General features: G+C 40.3%; 1 protein-coding gene across 1 annotated transcript in view; it reads left to right on the top strand.

The window, feature by feature from the left end:
• LOC117944109 (serine/threonine-protein kinase 4-like) overlaps window positions 1-18,872 on the top strand; it is a 33,304-nt gene that overhangs the window by 3,401 nt on the left and 11,031 nt on the right. The window contains exons 2-9 of the mRNA XM_034870672.1: window positions 2,783-2,863; window positions 5,293-5,421; window positions 7,117-7,231; window positions 7,497-7,661; window positions 8,728-8,895; window positions 10,267-10,404; window positions 10,871-10,999; window positions 12,304-12,514. Of these exons, the coding sequence (XP_034726563.1) occupies window positions 2,783-2,863; window positions 5,293-5,421; window positions 7,117-7,231; window positions 7,497-7,661; window positions 8,728-8,895; window positions 10,267-10,404; window positions 10,871-10,999; window positions 12,304-12,514 (1,136 nt within the window). The remainder of the gene's footprint in view (window positions 1-2,782; window positions 2,864-5,292; window positions 5,422-7,116; window positions 7,232-7,496; window positions 7,662-8,727; window positions 8,896-10,266; window positions 10,405-10,870; window positions 11,000-12,303; window positions 12,515-18,872) is intronic.

Genomic DNA, 18,872 nt, shown 5'->3' with positions numbered 1-18,872 from the left:
GTAATGCAGAAGTCCTTTGAAAAAGAAACTTGGAGCATTTTAAATTTAGTAATGTAAAGATTTGGTTTGTCCGGTAGTTTCAGTCGCAGCAGACGCACACATGCATTCAGTGAATTTCAGAGTCCACTTGAAATGCAAATTACGGGCTGCTGCTACGGGAGATTAGCATTGCAATGCTCGTCTCTCTGTTTCTTCTGTGGTTTGTGGCCTGAAGTCGACGCAGCTTTGCATGTGGCTCTAATCTGCCCTGAGGTTTTAATGAACGGAAGACAGAGGACACACCAGCTCTGATATCAGCCGACACCTTGACAAACTAAAGTGATTGGCTGCAGCTTGAAGACACTTCTGGAAATATGTTGAATTGAAATTTCCCTTAAAAATTTATCCTGTTGCACCTTTTTCCCAATTCAGAACACAAGACAAAATAAGAGTTCAATTGCAAAAAGCAATGTCCAAAATACGTTATTCTCAGTCAAATTATTTTGGAAATCGCCATGAGCCGAAATCGACCGTATGACTAAGATTTGAGTAATTGCACGGCCCCAATACAATTACTATGTCCAAATTTATAATAACAACTATATCCTTACTCAATTTTCTAAGAAGATCTCTTGTGAATATTATTTGAAGAATTGCAGATTTGTTTTAACCTCACATTGTATTGTGAAAGCAATATATATATATATATATATATATATATATATATATATATAATTTCACTTGTAACTCTTTAAGGCGTAATTGATTGTTTGTGTCAAATCTCCAATGTCAAAATATTTATTGCCAAAGCACCAATTGGCAACCCTACAATATTGTTGCAATATCAACATCAATGTACTGTATTTGGTCAATATTATTGTGAAATAGTATCTGATTAAAAGCATTGGGTGCAGTTTGATGACAGCTGTGTAGAAATGCCTCTCCGTCTATGACTGCTTCGCATTTGGAGCTGCAAAAATAATCCGTTCATTGATTTGTTGTCAGCTGTTAAATTACTCACGTACTATTTTGAGTTGTTGTTTTTATAGACCAAACAACTAGCCAATCAATAGACTGAACAATCAACACACACACGATAAGCAATCCGCAAGAGCAGGTGTTCGTCATCAAGAGTGGCGAGGAAGCTATTTCCCGTTGCTAGGTAACGACACGCTTTTGTTTCATTGGTTGCGCTTTCAAAAGGTCAGCTTCAACTACAGCGTAAAGTGGCAGTTTCCACGCGGTGTGCAACCCCAAGTATAGCACAAGCGCATAGTTGAGGGACCACCGCCCTTCCCCACGGGAAACCAATGGAACGGCCGGCGCGAAGCGGGTTTTGCCGCTTATCGGGTGGAGGTGGCTTTAGATTAACTTAGATTAAAGTGTACGAAAGCACCAAAAGGCTTCTGAACAGAAATCATACAGTGTGAAGTGGAGCAGCAGTTCGTTTTTGGGTCTTATGTTTCTTCTTCTGTCTTATTGGAGTCATCCTAAAAATGTCCTGTCACAGGCTGGAACGTGTTGGATCTATTTTTGTTTGTATGCGTAGATTATTTTTATCTTGTGTCGTGTCTTCATCAAATATCCGGAGGAGTCTTTTTGTTCTGCTCACACTCCAGGACAGAGGACGGCGGCTTCGGGGGGTGGGGTGGTAGTAGCTCAGTCTGTAAGGAGTTTGGTCGGGAACCGGAGGGTTGCTGGTTCAAGTCCCAGTAGTGACCAAAGTACAGAGGGTGGATTGGTAGCTGGAGAGATGCCAGTTGACCTCTTGAGCAAGGCACTTAACCCCCCCCCCCAACCGCTCAGGGCGCTGGCCCGGCGCTGGCACTGGTAATTTCCCCACTGGGGCTCAATAAACAGTATATATTATTATTATTATTATTATTATTATTATTATAAAATTACACCCAAAAGGAGGAAAACTTCAACAATCGGCCTTATTTAAGTTGGCACATTTAAAACAGGAATAGCTGGGGATGATACGGACCGTTTAATTCCTATATTACAGCCTAAAATGTTGCCATTTAACCCTCATGTTGTCCTCGGGTCAAATTTGACCCGCTTTCATTTTTTTTTTTTTTATCACAAAAAATGGGCCTTTGAAATAAGCGCTAAAAATGTCAACATTATAAATATAAAATAACAACATTAAAAAAAAAAGCACCTTCAACATTGAAAAAGTGACAAAAATGTTGTAAAAAGCGACAATAGTGTTTTATGGTCGACAGGAAGACAACACAAGGGTTAAAGCTTTTTTTGTTGTTGTTTCTGTCATGCTGGCTGAAAATAGAAACAAAATGAACTATTTGCTTGCATCCTTTCTAAAGATTCTGCGGTCACTGTTTAGACCGTGAACTCTCTGTACAATGAGTTTATGAATATTGATTTATTTTGTATTCAAAGTGTTAAAAACCCTCGCTCTTGGATACGCAGACAGGTATGGTACCGATGAGAGGCGTCCAAGAAAAAGAGCTGAACGGTCAGTCGATCAGTCGTTTTAGCTGATTAATTGATTATTCATTTGGGCCAGTTTTAAGGCAAACTCTCACCTGTGAGGATCTGCTGCTTTGCGTTCGTTGCTAACCAATTTTCTTTGGGTTTTGTGTTGTTAGGCAGACAAACCAGAGTGGTGAAGATTAAGGGATTAGTTGTCAGCTACTAAATTCTTAATTTGATATTCGATTAATCGGTTTGAGTCATCTTTTATAAGGGAAAAATAGAGTAGAAATCATGATTCCCGCTTGTTTAATGGGAATATTTTCTGTTTTGACATTGGACTACATGTCTGTTTCTATCATCACAGACAGCTGAAGAAGCTGAGCGAGGACAGCCTCACCAAGCAGCCGGAGGAAGTCTTCGATGTGCTGGAGAAGCTGGGCGAAGGGTGAGTCATCTCAGGCGACGGGCGACCGCCTGCGTTTCCACATTTCTGTCAGTTTGTCTGTAGATAAGTGGCATCTCTTTCCCTCTCCGTCTTGTTTCTTCTCTCTCTTTGTTTGCCTGACAGCTCCTCCCTTCTGTGGCGCTCATCAACATAAACATTGCTTCTTCATATCCTGTTTCTCAACGCACTTCCTGTTCAGAGCGACTGATTGACCGGGTGTGGGTGTGGGGGTGTGTGTCACGGCTGATGCTGTCATTTTTCTACCGCCGCTGGATGTAACTTGTACACTGTGTGTAGTTTTCTTTGTGCGTTCATAAGCCAATCATTAGCCACTCTGAGGCTTAACATTTGACACCAGTTCTGTATGTCTAAAGTCGTGTGACTGGAATCCTTTTAGTTTTATTTTGGGAGGATGCGAACAATCTCAAAAGGCATGAGAGAATAATCCAGAGAAGCTGCAGGAGACGATGATAAAAGATGTTGGCAACTGATAGTCGGTAGTTCCTCATGCTTAAAATGCCTCGCATAACATGCAGGCGTGCAACAAAACAAAATGAGGTCAAACCTCACGTTGACTGGTTTAGTTTTAGTCTTTTTATGGTGCTGTATAATCTATAAGACAACTATTTCTTGAATACTAGTTTATGAAGATACCAAAACACTTGAAGACTAGTCCTGCCGGGAGAAAGTCCTCATCCTTGTAAAAATGACCCATGAAATTCTTCCATTACAGCAGAGTGTAAACCCCACATTTGAGTAGCTTGTCTAGTCAGAAGGATTTTCTCTGGCGGTTTTTCAGTGATGCATTCAGTGATAACAGATATCAAGACTCAGAATCAGGTAGCTGGAACAGGAATCACAGGACAGAAAATGTAACCTTTAACAGTTGTAGAAGCCTTTGTGCTTAGTGTACAGTTTGGTGAGTGATCGGGCTGCTTTTAAATTGAAATTATACACTATACAGATTTTATATAATTGCTAGTCTCTGGGTCAGAAATGAACAGTCTTCAAGTGACAAACACGGGTAAATTTTCTCTTTTGGCGAGTACATTTTAGAGGTGGCGGGTAAATGTTGGCACCAAAATTGGTCTGTTTTGGTGAAGCCTCAGCAACTTTCTTCTGTTCCTCTGCTGCCTGCCCCTCGGACCTTCACAGCTTGCGGGCTGACACACACACATACACACACACACATATACATATACACACTGACGTAAACCCACCCACCAGCCCGCCAGCCACCACGTCAGCTCTTTTTACTGACAGCGCTTACCTAGGGCTAATTATTTAGCCAGTCGGTGGTTATTTTTGGTAGAAGTCAGATGAAAACAAAGGATAAATCAGCAGGACTTAAAGTGCTCATATTATGCTTTTTGGCTTTTTCTCTTTCCTTAATTTGTTATATACCTTGAGTGAGATGTCTCACTCTGTAGCTAAAACAGAGAGCCCAACACAAAGGGTGAAAAGAGGAGCTGCAGCAATGTACAACAAAATATGTTTTTTAGAAACCACATAAACCTATTCTGTTATGACCTCTAAATACAAATATGAAACTGAAAATTAGCACAATATGAGCACCTAAACAAGGGGCGTGAATCTTCATCGGTCTCCCAACTGGTTTTCCGATATACAGTTTATGAGCCCCCCCTGTTTTGTATCTGCACTTAAAAAAAGATACTTCCGGAATCTAGCAGCAGACAAAAGGCAAAAACTAAAGAAAGCGGCAAGCAGAAAATCCCAGAAGGGTATAACTGATTCTGGTCTGTCGCTGCAACGATGCAGAATCCTCCACGTCCACACCGAGTTGTAGCGATTTATTTGAATAGCCCTAGCGTAGACTTATCAAAGCCAGAGAGTTTTGTGTTTTGTGTTACAAAAAAATGCAATTTAATATTTTGTCCAGTAAAACTGTGCTTGGCAAATGGATGTCTTTCCTTTACTTGGCCGGTGAGTCGAAAAGTTAATATTGGACACTTTGGAGATTCAATTGCTTACAATTGCTGCCTGCAGTCAATACTTAACAGATTTTAGTTGCTAACAGATAAGACTATGGCTACCTGGTCTTCAGATCTCCGCAGGGTAAATCCAGACAGCTAGCTAGACTATCTGTCCAATCAGAGTTTTCTGTTGCACGACTAACAACAACTTTTGAACGTACACGTTCCACCAAAACAACTTCCTTATTGATGCTATTTTGCAGGAACTTCATTAGGCGCCTAAGATGACTGATTGGTTTAAAGAAATGCCAATAAACCAGAGCACGTTCCTCTCCCGTCCCAGAATGCTGTGTGGACTCGCCAGACCCTCCTCCGCAGCACTGTGGAGGAAGGTCTAGCAATGCGAGACTAATAATAGACCGACTTGTGCTCACTGGGTGTCTGAGGCTCGTTCACAGGTAACACGTGCAGTTCTTGTTCTTTGTGACCCTGCAGGTCGTACGGCTGTGTGTTTAAAGCCCATTATAAAGAGACGGGCGAGATCGTCGCCATCAAACAAGTTCCTGTGGAATCGGATCTTCAGGAGATCATCAAGGAAATCTCCATCATGCAGCAGTGTAACAGGTACTTGGTGGGTTTATGTGGACACTGGGGGGAGAGTCTTTGGCCCCCCATTCAATTCACTTCCAATTCAGAGGCCAACGATTCGATTGTAAACCGATTTTATTAACAAATTTCTGTGATTTAAAAAAAAAAATACATACACGCAAATCTGAGTTTGTTCGATTTTGACATACGCAGAATGTGTTCAACAAGTTTTAATGAAACGTTTTGTCTACTGAGGTTTTTGTTGTGTAGTCATTCCTCTATTAAGCCTTAAACGTGCTGAGTCACCTACTCTCACAGTGGTCTTCCATGTCAGAGGCTGAGTCATGTTTAAAGGCGGAGAACGTGAAACATGAGGGGGTCACGTGTAATGTGATAAAGTAGACAAACGGCCTATATGTGTTTTGCCTAATTATTTTAGGTATGACTAATCAGATCCCGTGTATGTTTACAAAACTCATCAACCCGTCATCTTTCAGTCTCTCTGTTTTTTGTTTTGTACATGTCTTGAGACAGTAACTTTTAAATAAAAATCAACACATAAAAAAAAAAAAGTTACTATCAATTGTTAACATATCAGGATCGAGAATCGAGTCGCGTTATATCGAAGCATCAATTTTTATTTACTTTTTTAAATTATTTTTTTCTCACTCCTAGCGGAAACACAAACGTGTTTCTAATTTCCCAGGTGCGATCCAAAGTTTTTCCAGTTTTGGGAGTTCTCCCACTCGTCTTTTGCAGAGGTGTGCTAAATCCGTTTTAATGCAGATCACCTAAAACAGGGGCGGCTGTGGCTCAGTGGTAGAGCGGTTGCCTGCCAATCGGAAGGTTGGTGGTTCGATCCCCGCCCCTGCAGTCATTGTTGAAGTGTTCTTGGGCAAGACACTGCGGGCTGAGTTGCCCCCGGTGCTGCGCATCGGAGTGTGGATGTGTGTGAATGTTTGTCTGATGAGCAGGTGGCACCTTGTACGGCAGCCCCGGCCACAGTGTATGAATGTGTGTGAATGGTGAATGTTTCCTGTAGATGTAAAAGCGCTTTGAGCAGTTGTTAAGACTGGAAAAGCGCTACATAAATACAGCACATTTACATTTACCTCAAACCCGATGAAATTGGTTCGCTGTAAGAGAGCCGTGGATTCTTGTTATTTTAGTTTAAGTGATACGATTGATAAACACTTACTATCTGCCGGAGGCTGTTGTCCAAAATGACTTGCAGTAAGTCACACATAATAATATATAATACAAAAGTCAGACTTCAAAGTTTCTGCAGTTTCCCTGAACCATCTTTACTCCTCCAGACCACATTACTGTTGTTGATGTCACTAAAACCCTCAGGGGGAAACACTGCAACAGTTTGTGTTCTCTTGGTACATTAGACAAAAGACAGTTATTTGTGATTAAATAATAAATGTAGATTACGCCCTAGGCCGTTTTTTAAAAATTGCGTCATGATTCTGGGTTGTAATCATTACACATTCATATCGCTTTCTAACTGATTCACGATTGCATCATCACAGTCCTGGTATTTATTTAGCACCACAACCTGCTTTGTTATCAACCAGAAACCTGCTTTATAAAAAAAAAAAATAGACATGTAAATCCCACTTTTTACAAAATGGGACCTTTTTAATAGTTAATCAAATTTAACCACAGTCTTGTTCAATAATGACATACTTCTCTGTATCATCCTGAGTTTCTTCTCTCTGTGTTCAGTCCTCACGTTGTGCGCTACTACGGAAGCTACTTCAAAAACAGTGACCTGTGGATCGTTATGGAATACTGTGGAGCCGGATCAGTTTCTGATATCATCCGACTACGCAACAAGACGGTAATGTGACACACACACACACACACACACACACACACACACACCGATTCATAGTCTGTAGAGAGCATGTGTGTGTTTATTAGAGTTATTCCGATAGCTATTAGCATGCACCGATCCAATCTACAGAGAAACTACTACTACAAGAAAATCTATTGTATAGTAGTATATAGTATATAGTATATAGTATTGTATAGTATTTATGTCCTTTTTCATTTATGATTAACTACCAAACTAGATAATACATGTGTGTGTGCATGTGTTTTAGATAACAGAAGAGGAGATCGCCACCATCCTGCAGTCCACTCTGAAGGGTCTGGAGTATCTTCACTTTATGAGGAAAATCCACAGAGACATTAAAGCAGGAAACATCCTGCTGAACTCGGAGGGCCAGGCCAAACTGGCCGACTTTGGAGTTGCTGGACAACTCACAGTGAGAGAAAAATTACAAATTCAACAATTAATTGAATGTATACTTACTGCAGTCTGAATTGGAAAAGGGTTTTTCTTAGTGTCTTCATTAATTCATAGGCGTGTTCCGGGCCTAACATTCAATCAACCAATCAGAGGTCATCTCCCGTTACCTTTAAAAGCCATGCACGTTTGTACCTTGGTGCATTGCTATTATGGTGGCGGATTTGTTGCTCAATATTTTATTTTTAATCTTTTTGCATGTTTGTGTGTAACAATCGAAGTGTGTGCGTGCTGTGCACAAGCCTAGGCCCATTTTACAAATTTGCTATTAAAATAACAATAAAGTGCTGCGTTATTGACTTTTTTGATGGTCAATGGTGCGATCACTTCCCGCTGCCTCAAGGTAAAAAATATGCCCAGAATGCCCCTGAACACACCTCCCTGTAAGACCAGCATGCCCAGAATGGCCCTGAACACACCTCCCTGTAAGACCAGCACGATTCAGGAAAAAATATGAATCACAATCACAATTTCTTTTTCTTTTTTTAGCTTAGTGTTGATATCACGATTCTCTGCCATTTTTTTTTCTCTCACAAAGTGTAATGTTCATTGCACACATGAACCATGACAACACAAAACAAATCGGCAGTACCAAACATAGATTTTTTATTTATTTTTTGGTGCATCACCACAAGTCTGTAAACCTAGAGGCTTCAATGAAGAGAAGGGAGAGCATTGCAGCGCTTAAAAAACTATTTTATACAGTCTATGTTTAAATCTCAAAGAAGAAAGTAGTAGCGTTTGCGATTTAATTTTTAAATAACACAAACTGGTGAATCGACATTACGATTTTATAACGATTAATCGTGCAGGCCTACCTCCCTGTTAGACCAGCACGCCCATGGGTGCAGGTGCATTTGCTGTTTAAACAACGTGGGCGATGAACGGGAAATTGACAGCTGCGTCGGTCGTAAAATATCAAAGACGCTTGCGTGTGCGCTGCTCTGCGCCGGGTACAAGACAGGGCTTCACGTGTCTGTAACATCCAGCTCAGATTTGACGATCTCTCTGGCTCTCTTCCTCAGGACACCATGGCGAAGAGAAACACGGTCATCGGCACGCCCTTCTGGATGGCTCCAGAGGTCATACAGGAGATCGGGTACAACTGCGTGGCTGACATCTGGTCTCTGGGAATAACGGCCATCGAGATGGCCGAGGGGAAGCCGCCCTACGCCGACATACATCCCATGAGGGTGAGAGAGCCTGTTCAGCATCTTTGTGTTTTGGACAGAAGAGTTTGTAATCGGGTTTGTAAAGAGAAAGCTGTCTGAATGGAGAGATGTTACAGGTAGAGATGTTACAAATGTATTGTCTCAGAAATAAGTGTCAATAACCACATATTTGTCCTTTTTGGTATAATTAAAAAATATATACATATAATTGTTTAATACTTTTTCAAACAAGCTTTAAATGTATCCTAGGAAAAAAATGTGGGTTATATCACTGTAATGTGACCCTGATAATTTAATACCAAAATACGCAGCCTATGATCTAAACCACACCTCTTTATTATCATAAAGTGCGATGTTGCGAGGGTGTTAACAGGATGTTTGGAGTTGCAACAAGTGACAGCTGCCGCTAGCATAACTTGTAGTTCATGAAGCCGACCAATAATTACTTAGATGATTACAATTTAGCATATCTAAACCAAATGAACAGAAAGCATCAACAGTTATACCCCTTAGATCTTTAGCTAACGTTAGCAATTAATTGCTGTTAAACAAAGAAACCGCTATTACGTAATTATGTAATAATTATTGTTACAGGCTTACTTAGAGGGTCGACTTCTTTCATGAAGGAAGAATTGTTGTTGAGTGTTTCTCTGCAAAAGGGCTGTCCCGTTTTAGTCGTTTAATCTGTCGTTTTGGTCTTTGTCGACTAAGATTTCTGTACTGGATTTATTATTTATGGCTATACATCCAGAATGAGTTATTTCCAAGAAACTACTAAGCACATCTCTGGTAAACACAAGCTCTAAAGTGGTGCTTTTTGCACCATTTATTTTGAAGTAACTCTGTTTTAAATCAACAAATCGCTTACCTTATTTTCCGGACTATAAGTCGCGCTTTTTTCATTGTTTGGCTGGTCCTGCGACTATCAAAATGTATATAATTTAAAATGGAGGATGAAGAATTCAATGGATTCAGTGATGTGGAATGAGATTGGGAGCTTGATGAACTTGTTTACCAGAAACTTGCTTGGTAATGTAAATTTAGCCTATTCAGCCTCCCAGCTATGTTCTTTGGGCTGTTGTGTCGCTGAATAACTGTGAATGTGTGAAGTTAACATACCGGACACTTATTCAGCCTGTTGTTCTGTGTGCCATTGTGTAGTTGAATAACTTGCTTTTCCAGATTAAATGTCTGTTCTTCGTCTTGGATTTTGTGAAATAAATTTCTAAATAAATGCGACTTATGTTTTTTTCCTCTTCCTTTGCAACTTATAGTCCTGAAATTACGGTAGTTGATAAAACCCCATGAGTGTGTGTCAACCAATGATTCCTTTAGTCGGGGGCCGCCCTATTCTCCTTCTTCGTACTGAATTATTATGTTTCCTCCCCCCAGGCCATCTTCATGATTCCAACCAACCCTCCGCCAACGTTAAAGAACCCGGACCTGTGGTCTCCGTCGTTTCGAGACTTTGTCAGCCAGTGTTTGGTGAAAAACCCAGAAAATAGGGCGACTGCCACGCAGCTGCTACAGGTAACACCATATACAACACCACTACTGTAGATGAGGTATTTATAAGTCATTGTCAACCCTGAAATCAAGACATACGAGTGAGTAACAATCTGCAGGAGACGTGTTAGTCGGGGAACACAGGTATTATACCCATAATATTCTTAATGTGCTTATAATAACACGTTTACATCCATTTTGCTCTAGCTAGAGCATTATCTTGATTTAGGACCACAATGGAAATAAGTCCTGGACTTTATTGTGTTTTTATCCTTGATTGTATTTGATGTCTTTTCCTGTGTTAATGCAATTAAATAAATCAAATCAAATATCTTAATTGGTCAAACTGGATTTTCACTGTCTTTCAGACCTATTAAATTAGACTTTAGCTAGTTGCAAGTGTGCTAGAAAGGAAACAGAACATGTGTACACACTTCTCTCTTCTCGTTAATTTAACCTTTCTCTCATTCTTTTTCTCTTTCTCCTCCAGCATCCGTTCATCAAGTCGGCCAAGCCCAACTCCGTCCTCCGAGCGATGATCACAGACGCCATGGAGATCAAACTGAAGAGCCAGGAGGAGGAACAGAGAGAGCAGGACGCAGAAGATGATGACAACTCGGTATAAACGGGAACAATCTCAAAATATGAAGAAAAGTAGTTTAATAGTAAGGGGGGGAAACCACCAGACGCCTCTCGATACCATATCATCACATTACTTATGCCACGATATGATACTATTGCGATTTTAAACATATTGCAATATTTGGAGATATTACAATTTCCAACTTTTTTAGAAGATACATTTCTCCATTTGTTCATATCACTTTAATTATCTTAAGCAGACAGACTGACCAACACATATATAATAAAAGATCCATATTTGGCGCCTGAGTATCAATACAGTATTACTACTGAAAATATTGCGATATTATGCTGTATTGATTTTTTTCCCGCCACTGCTATTAAAAAGAGATCATCTGCTGTAGTTGAGGACTGAAGTTGAGTCACTTAAACAACACAGTGCAAAACAAGTAATTTAAAGATAAGAAAATAAGTGACATGACTATTTGAAAAGATACAGCTTACAATGAAACTAAATTGTCACGAGCAAAAATCAACAAAGACAATAACAACAGAAGAAACATCAGTAACTAACATATCCTCGCTGTCATTTTTTCCTAAAAACAGCGATTTGGACATTCAAGGTTTTCACCCGGCAGCGACGCTATGTGAGATGATGATCTACGATGAATCTATTCTATCTATTCTATTGAATCTAATCTATCTATGTGAAAAATATGAATATCTAGATATATGCACTTGGGAGTATAAATACCCATATTTAAAAGTGCGGTAGAGAATAAGAAGCAGTCAGAACAGATAATTATAAACATAAATAGTAGTAACATTGATTGGTCAGTTTTAGTGGATTTCATTGTTCAATAGTGATCGATAGATAGATAGACAGATAGATCATTTATTCATCCTGAGGGATATTTTAGGCATCCAGTAGCTTAGACAACAATAACAAAACAAACACATATACACACACATATTTCACATACATACACATCCTTCACAGAAATGTAAAGATTTAACAATTTGTGAAGTGTTTACAGCGGTCAGGTATGGACTGAGCATGTGGTGCAGTGACCATGATCAGTTGCTATGGTAGAGTGTGTGTGCGGTGGTAGTGCAACACTACACACACTGTAGTGAAGGTAGTGGCTTCAGAGAACCAGATTCTCACTTGCTGTGTGTTAATAAAGTTTAACTCTGTGTGTGTGTATGTGTGTGTGTGTGCGGTGGTAGTTCAATACTATCTCCACTGTAGTGAAGGTAGTGGCTTCAGAGAATCAGATTCTCACTTGCTGTGTGTTAATAAAGTTTAACTCTGTGTGTGTGTGTGTGTGTGTGTTTCAGGATGAGGATGAGGTGGACCAGGGGACGATGGTGCGGGCGGGAGCTGGGGACTCAGGAACCATCAGGGCCGCCGGCTCGTTAGCCGGTTCGCTCAGCAGCACGGCTCGGACGATGATCTCACACGAGGACACGGGAACCATGCAGTCGCAGCTCGGCACCATGGTCATCAACTCGGAGGACGAGGACGAGGAAGAAGCTGGAACTATGAAAAGTAAGATCCTTTAAGCTCTAACGTAATCTGCAGAGATGAATGGAGTAGTTGTCAACAAAGAAATGAATCGGCAGCTCGGTAATCAAGAGCAGTAATTTATCTTAAACGCAAGTATTTTCAAGTATCTACACTCCTCTGGGACAGTAAACTGAAAATCTTTGAGTTGCGGAAAAAACGAGACATTTGACAACGTCGTCTTAGGCATTTGGGAAACACCGATCCACAGTTCTTTAACCCTTGTGTTTTCCTCAGGTCCAGTTTGACCCGTTTTTTTATTTTTAATATCAGGAACTTAGCTTCTTTCATCCAAACTTCCTAAAAATAACATAGATGCCATACAAAGTTCTTCAGGTAAAATGAGTGATTACTTTCAACGAATTTTGTTTTGTTTTAATGAATCTTATGGCATTTTAAAAAGTGACCAAAACCTCTGAAGAAATGACAAAAGAAGAGACAAAAAGCGCTGAAAGAAATCCAAGAAAATGTTTTTGTATAATGTAAAATATGATGTGTAATGTAATGTCAAATAAAAATTAGGCTATGAATTTAAAAAAAGAGCATACAAAAAAACAGCAGAAAAAGCAAAAGATGTTGGTTGATGGGAAGACAACACAAGGGTTAAACAATTTACTGACACTTCAAATACCTGACAACTGATCGATTAGTCCAGAAAATAATGGACAGATTAAGCAACAATAAACACGATCGTTAGTTTCAGCCCTAAACATAGTGTGTCCGTTTACAGGTGTAAAGCTTAAATAAAGGTCACCACATGCGACAAAGATGATGAGGAATTGGCTCCTCGTTGACTGAAAAAAGTGCAAGAGGAACCAACCAATGAGGAACAGGCTGCGCTGTTTAGAACAATAGTGTGGACGCAGGCTGGTCATCACTTCGCCCGGCTCTCTTTATACACCGTCGAAAAAAACAGAAACTTCGCAGGTACCATCAAATGGGAAAAACACATTTGTGGCCTGTTTCTTCCGACAAAGTGCAGCTGTAGTTTCTTTTTGTATCCACCAGAGGGTGCTGTGTAACCTGTGTAACCTGTGTGTGTGTGTGTGTGTGTGTGTGTGTGTGTGTGTGTTTAGCAACTAGCACTTTTGACCCTCCGCTGGATGTAACTTGTACTCTGTGTGTAGTTTTTTTTGTGCAATCATCAGCCAGTCTGAGGCTTAACATTCACTCCAGTTCTGCACGTTTAAAGTCGTGTGACTGGAATCCTTTTCGTTTTATTTGGGAGGATGGGAACAAACTCAAAAGGCGTGAGAGAATAATCCAGAGAAGCTGCAGGAGACGATGATTAAAGATGTTGGCAACTGATAGTTTGTAGTTCCTCATGCTTAAAATGCCTCGCATAACACGCAGGAGTGCAACAAAACAAATCGCGTATAATTGCGTTTGCTCTGTGTGACTCCGGCTTTGTTGCTACTTCTGAAGTTTATGCCGTGACATTAAACCGCTACACCACAGAGAGGTGAGATTTCTGTTTAAGCCACAGGAGGCTCGTAGCATCAACAGGCAGGAGGTAGCAGCATTGGGACGATGAGTGGGGGTCCTTTCACCTCCATGAAAACACTCTGAATCAGGTTTATTGGGAGGTTTTTCACTTAAAATTACTTTGCAGTGTTATTATGGTGCATAACAATAGAAAAGATGGATTAGAGGTTTTCACATCTGACATTTTATAAACCAAACAGCTAATCAATTAATCATGAAAACCAGATTAATCGACACTGAAAATAAACAGTTACTCGATGCTCTATTTGAAACATGGCCGATACTAGGTGACACAGGAGAACTATTAAAACAATTTCCTGCACGCCTCTCTCCATTTCTCTCTTGTAGATGGTTAGCTTCCAGTTAGCAACCTCTTCTACTTCTTCTAGACTGGCAGATTACAGCCATGCGCAGCCTATAGCAACGGACTTCTAGTCAAAAGCAGTTGATTGAAACGCAGCCAACTCACATTTCATGTTTTTTTGGTAACATTTCAAAAGTTTCCTAAGAATTGCTTGACAATTAAATAGAAAAAAAACACAGCTAGTGACTACTAATAAATCTCTGACACACACACTGTGGTCATAAGTTTGGGACACACAGTCACACACACACACACACAGTCTCACACACACACACACAGTCTCACACAGTCTCCTGTCTGATGTCCTACTATTAAGTTAGAATGGATCTCCACTGCTGGCAGTTCCAACTGCATTAACACAGAAACATTTAGAGTTAATAATTACATTAGGTGTGTGTGTGTGTGTGTGTGTGTGTGTGTGTGTGTGTGTGTGTGTGTGTGTGTGTGTGTGTGTGTGTGTGTGTGTGTGTGTGTGTGTGTGTGTGTGTGTGTGTGTGTGTGTGTGTGTGTGTGTGTGTGTGTGTGTGTGTGTGTGTGTGTGTGTGTGTGTGTGTGTGTGTGTGTGTGTGTGTGTGTGTGTGTGTGTGTGTAATGACCACGGACGGATGCAAAGGGTGTCTTGAGGATCGAGATAAGATATTAGATCAGGTATCGATCCTCCCTAATGGTCCTGAAAAATAAAAAGCCTTTTAATTCGCGCTGATTAGCCACTGAGCCTCGCTCCCTAGAAACCTCTCTGTCGCACTCCTCTCTCGTTGTCTCGGGAAAAAGGAAATTCTTTGTTTGCCAAGTACATTTTACATATAAAAAGATTGTATTCTCTGCATTTAATTCATCCTGGCTATTTAAGAGGCAGTAGGCAGCCATTGTGCGACACCCGGGGACCAAGTACCTTTGAAAGTGATCGCTTTTTGCAATGTGTTTACTGCGCTAGTTGATTTCCCCTGATGAAGATACAAAAAACATTGTGCATCCCTAATACGGTATGTAAGGGATAACGTAGAGCCAGCCAATCAGGGTGATGCAGGTCCTGCATCACCCTGATTGGCTTCTAATTCGCAATAATGACAGTCTTGCTCTATAATCCCCCTTACGTCATTTAAGACAAGATAGCACAAGATGGGAAATGTGTCTTGGTCAAACGAACACTATCTGCGGTTTAGAGAATTCAACACAAGATACCACATACACACACAGTACACAAACTGTGTATCACTCTACATGTGCATGCTCATGCTGCATGGAGAGACTGTCACTAGCCAACAAAATTGCACACTGCCCATTGCACATCGCATCATAATAGTACTAGTAATACTACTAGTAATAGTAGTCGTGATATGTGTATTAAGGATAAGCAGCCTTATCAACATGAAGTCCTGAGAAAAAGAAAGCAAAATACAAATATATATATATAATGTTGTACATTATATTGTGTTATAGAGAAACAGCTTCACCTACCTTAAAGGCCTCTGTACAGTCCTTTATTAAGCCATTATTGTGTGCTGATGTTATTAATTACATCGTATTAGATGCAGAGACACGGTCACCTACAGCGGGATTCACAACACAGCTGCTTTATTTAGCTGCGCAATAATAGATTTTGAAACTGAGCTGAAGGTTGAAAACGTGAATGCTCCTTTTTTAAATCCGATTTGGGAAGTTTTCCCCAGACTGTTGTCACAGATCTTTGACGGAGATCTCGTCTCTTTGCCGAGTCGGATAGATTTCATGCTGTGGCTCTGCCAGTCTGTCACAGTCTGATTTTAAATGTCAAATAGTAAATTTGATCTCTTTTGAAGTCTGTTAATGAGAGAACTATTATGTTGTTTAAAGATATCAGTTCAGACATTTAAATCCGCTAAGCTTGTCATATATTTATAGACTTTTATATAAGTATGTAGATCGTTCTTCTGCTCTTGCTGTCTTCAGACAGAGACACATAAAAGAGAGACAAAGTGTAGATGCAGTTAGATGCCGTTATGACCCTGTGTCTCCAACAAACACTGTTTGAACAGCAGCTGGCAGTCTGAAGTGTGAGTCTTTCAGACTTTCCATTTGTTGTTTGAGATAGAGCAATTACGTTGATTTAAATGGACTTCTCCATTTCTCTGAGCCCCAGCAATGTTCCCTAATCTTTAAATGCTTTGGAGGCGCCACGTGATCTGAGCCAGACGGCCGCGTAGTGATTCTCGTCTTCAAACCTCCCGACCTTCTTCTTGTTAAAATACTTTTTCATGCCCCTTATCTTCGATTTTTTGCTTTCTGGCTGCTCTTTTGGAAGTGGTTCTAAAAGTCTATGGCGCGTGAGACCAATAACTTCACTAAAATGCCATCTTCTGCTGCGGAAGTCACGACAACTACGGATGGGACACTACTGGCTGGATGGCTACTCTGGTAGAGACTGCCTTGGAAAAACACTTTGCTCACGTATGGAACAACATTTTGATTCGCCACAGTCCGAAATATCTTCTCTAAAAGAAGAAACCTGTGCACTATGCATGGATCACTTGTTCTGTTAAAATGTCCTTATATAGGAACTCAATATGAATGCAGAAGTGTATTTTCTATTACCCTTGTTGGGGTTTTAACCCTGTTAATGCTAGATGGTAAGTATTAGCCGTTTCAGGGCTCCTATCAGAGAGCACGAGTCACCAGAGGGACTTTTTACTTGGTAGTGCATTAGAGGCAGTCACAAGCTGTACATGGTTGCATATAAGAAGGAAGATTATTGTTGCTGACGTCTGTACAGGCAACCGCCATGATGAATAATAACACAATGCGTTGCGGCGATTTCTTATGTAGCTTACATAGTTAACGTACGTAACAAACATAACAGTAACTACACAGTTTCTGTAGCGTGAGGAATTCACAACAAGGCTCTTGTAAGGGCTCTAGTGAAACCGATATAACAGCTCTACGTACCTGGTTATCTCTCACATCTCTTTACTTTATCAAACTTCTGATAGATGGCAGTCCTGTCTAGAGGTCACTCTTTATTTGGCCTTCACTGTGGAAATCCTTTTACTATCCTGGTTTATGTTCATCCCGGTTTAGAGGCGGCTGCTTCTGTGATTCTGTGGGCAGAGTAAAGCAATAACACGGCTGGAGTTATAGACTACTACTCCTGCTGAGAAATGTACCAAATTAGAAACAGTTTCTCTGTTTTTGTCTGACCATTCTTTAACTAGCGTCGTTACACAGCGTTGAATCACTCCATGATCTGGTTTGTTCAATCGAAATCCATCTTCATTTTCAACTTGGAAAGTTCCACAAAGAAACGGCAACATTTATACTTTTTAATTCAAAGTAAACATGTCTGCTCCCCATGGCGATGTGACTGCCTTGCGTTGACATCTGATCTGATTGATAGAGAGGAGCAGAGAAAGCAAAGTTTTGGGCTTTTCAGCGGGTGACGAACAGAAATGGCCATAAACATTTATTAGTACTCTCTTATTTTATGTCTTTATTGTGTTTTTGTTATTGGGCAGACATACTGCCTTGCTTAGTGTGCAGTAATAGGATTTAATATTATCCACCGCACAGCACTTAGAGATAAGAAATGCATACTTTTTAAGCTAGTTAGCCTGTTTTTGTCTAGTATTTCCTTATAAGCAATGCAGCATTTAAAACTCTATTTTTTAATGGAGTCCGGCGCAGCGTTCACTCCACGTAAAACACTACATCAGGTCCAGCAAACTTCATGTAGACCATTAAGGGCAAAACAACATCACCAATCAGTTTTAACCCTTGTGTTGTCTTCAATATTGAGACCCTCTCGTTTAAAAAGAAATATTGATTTTATCTCAAATTCAAACAGCTGAGATGACATCTATGTTTAGGGAATGCAATCAGTCTCTACTAGCACACAATTAAACAAGGAAGTGGGGTTCGTTTTTCGTCATAAGGTCATAATTCATGTTAGAAATCCACTATGGTGTCATGTCCAGAATAATGTTCTGAATGGAGTCAGGAATACATGTTTATCACAGAAAACAAGGTTAGGCTGTTGATTTTTAGGTAGAAAAAATGTAACTTGTACCATTTATTTTCTTGTAAAAATCTGAAATGGGTCAATTTGACCTAAATACCATACAAGGGTTAACCGACTATTCTCCGGTGCAGCTCAGTCAAAAACAACAACAAATCAATTATCACAACAATAATCTTCTAGTTTAACCGACTTTAGAAGTTTAGATAAACACCCAACTGTCCTGCTGTTACAGATGTGAACTAACAGCTCATGGACTCCCAGTGGTGAGCCGCTGCGTAGTGAACATAGGGGAAACGAAGTAGATATTTGCTGATACGGTAAAGGGAAAATAACATAACTTCCACTTAAAGGGCCTTAACTTGCACCCTCTGCAGCACATCACAAAGCCCGAGGCAAGTGTCTTTGTTAGTTTAAGACTGATGCAGAATTTTGTCAATTTCCCATTCAGCGCCCGCGGTGAGCCTGGCACCACGGTGGTGGACGATAATATCGTCCATCGGAAC

Source organism: Etheostoma cragini, chromosome 4 (genome assembly GCF_013103735.1).
Source record: "Etheostoma cragini isolate CJK2018 chromosome 4, CSU_Ecrag_1.0, whole genome shotgun sequence".
Lineage (NCBI taxonomy): Eukaryota > Metazoa > Chordata > Actinopteri > Perciformes > Percidae > Etheostoma > Etheostoma cragini.
The sequence above is the reverse complement of the archived record's forward strand: the minus strand, read 5'-3'. Positions and strand labels throughout refer to the sequence as shown.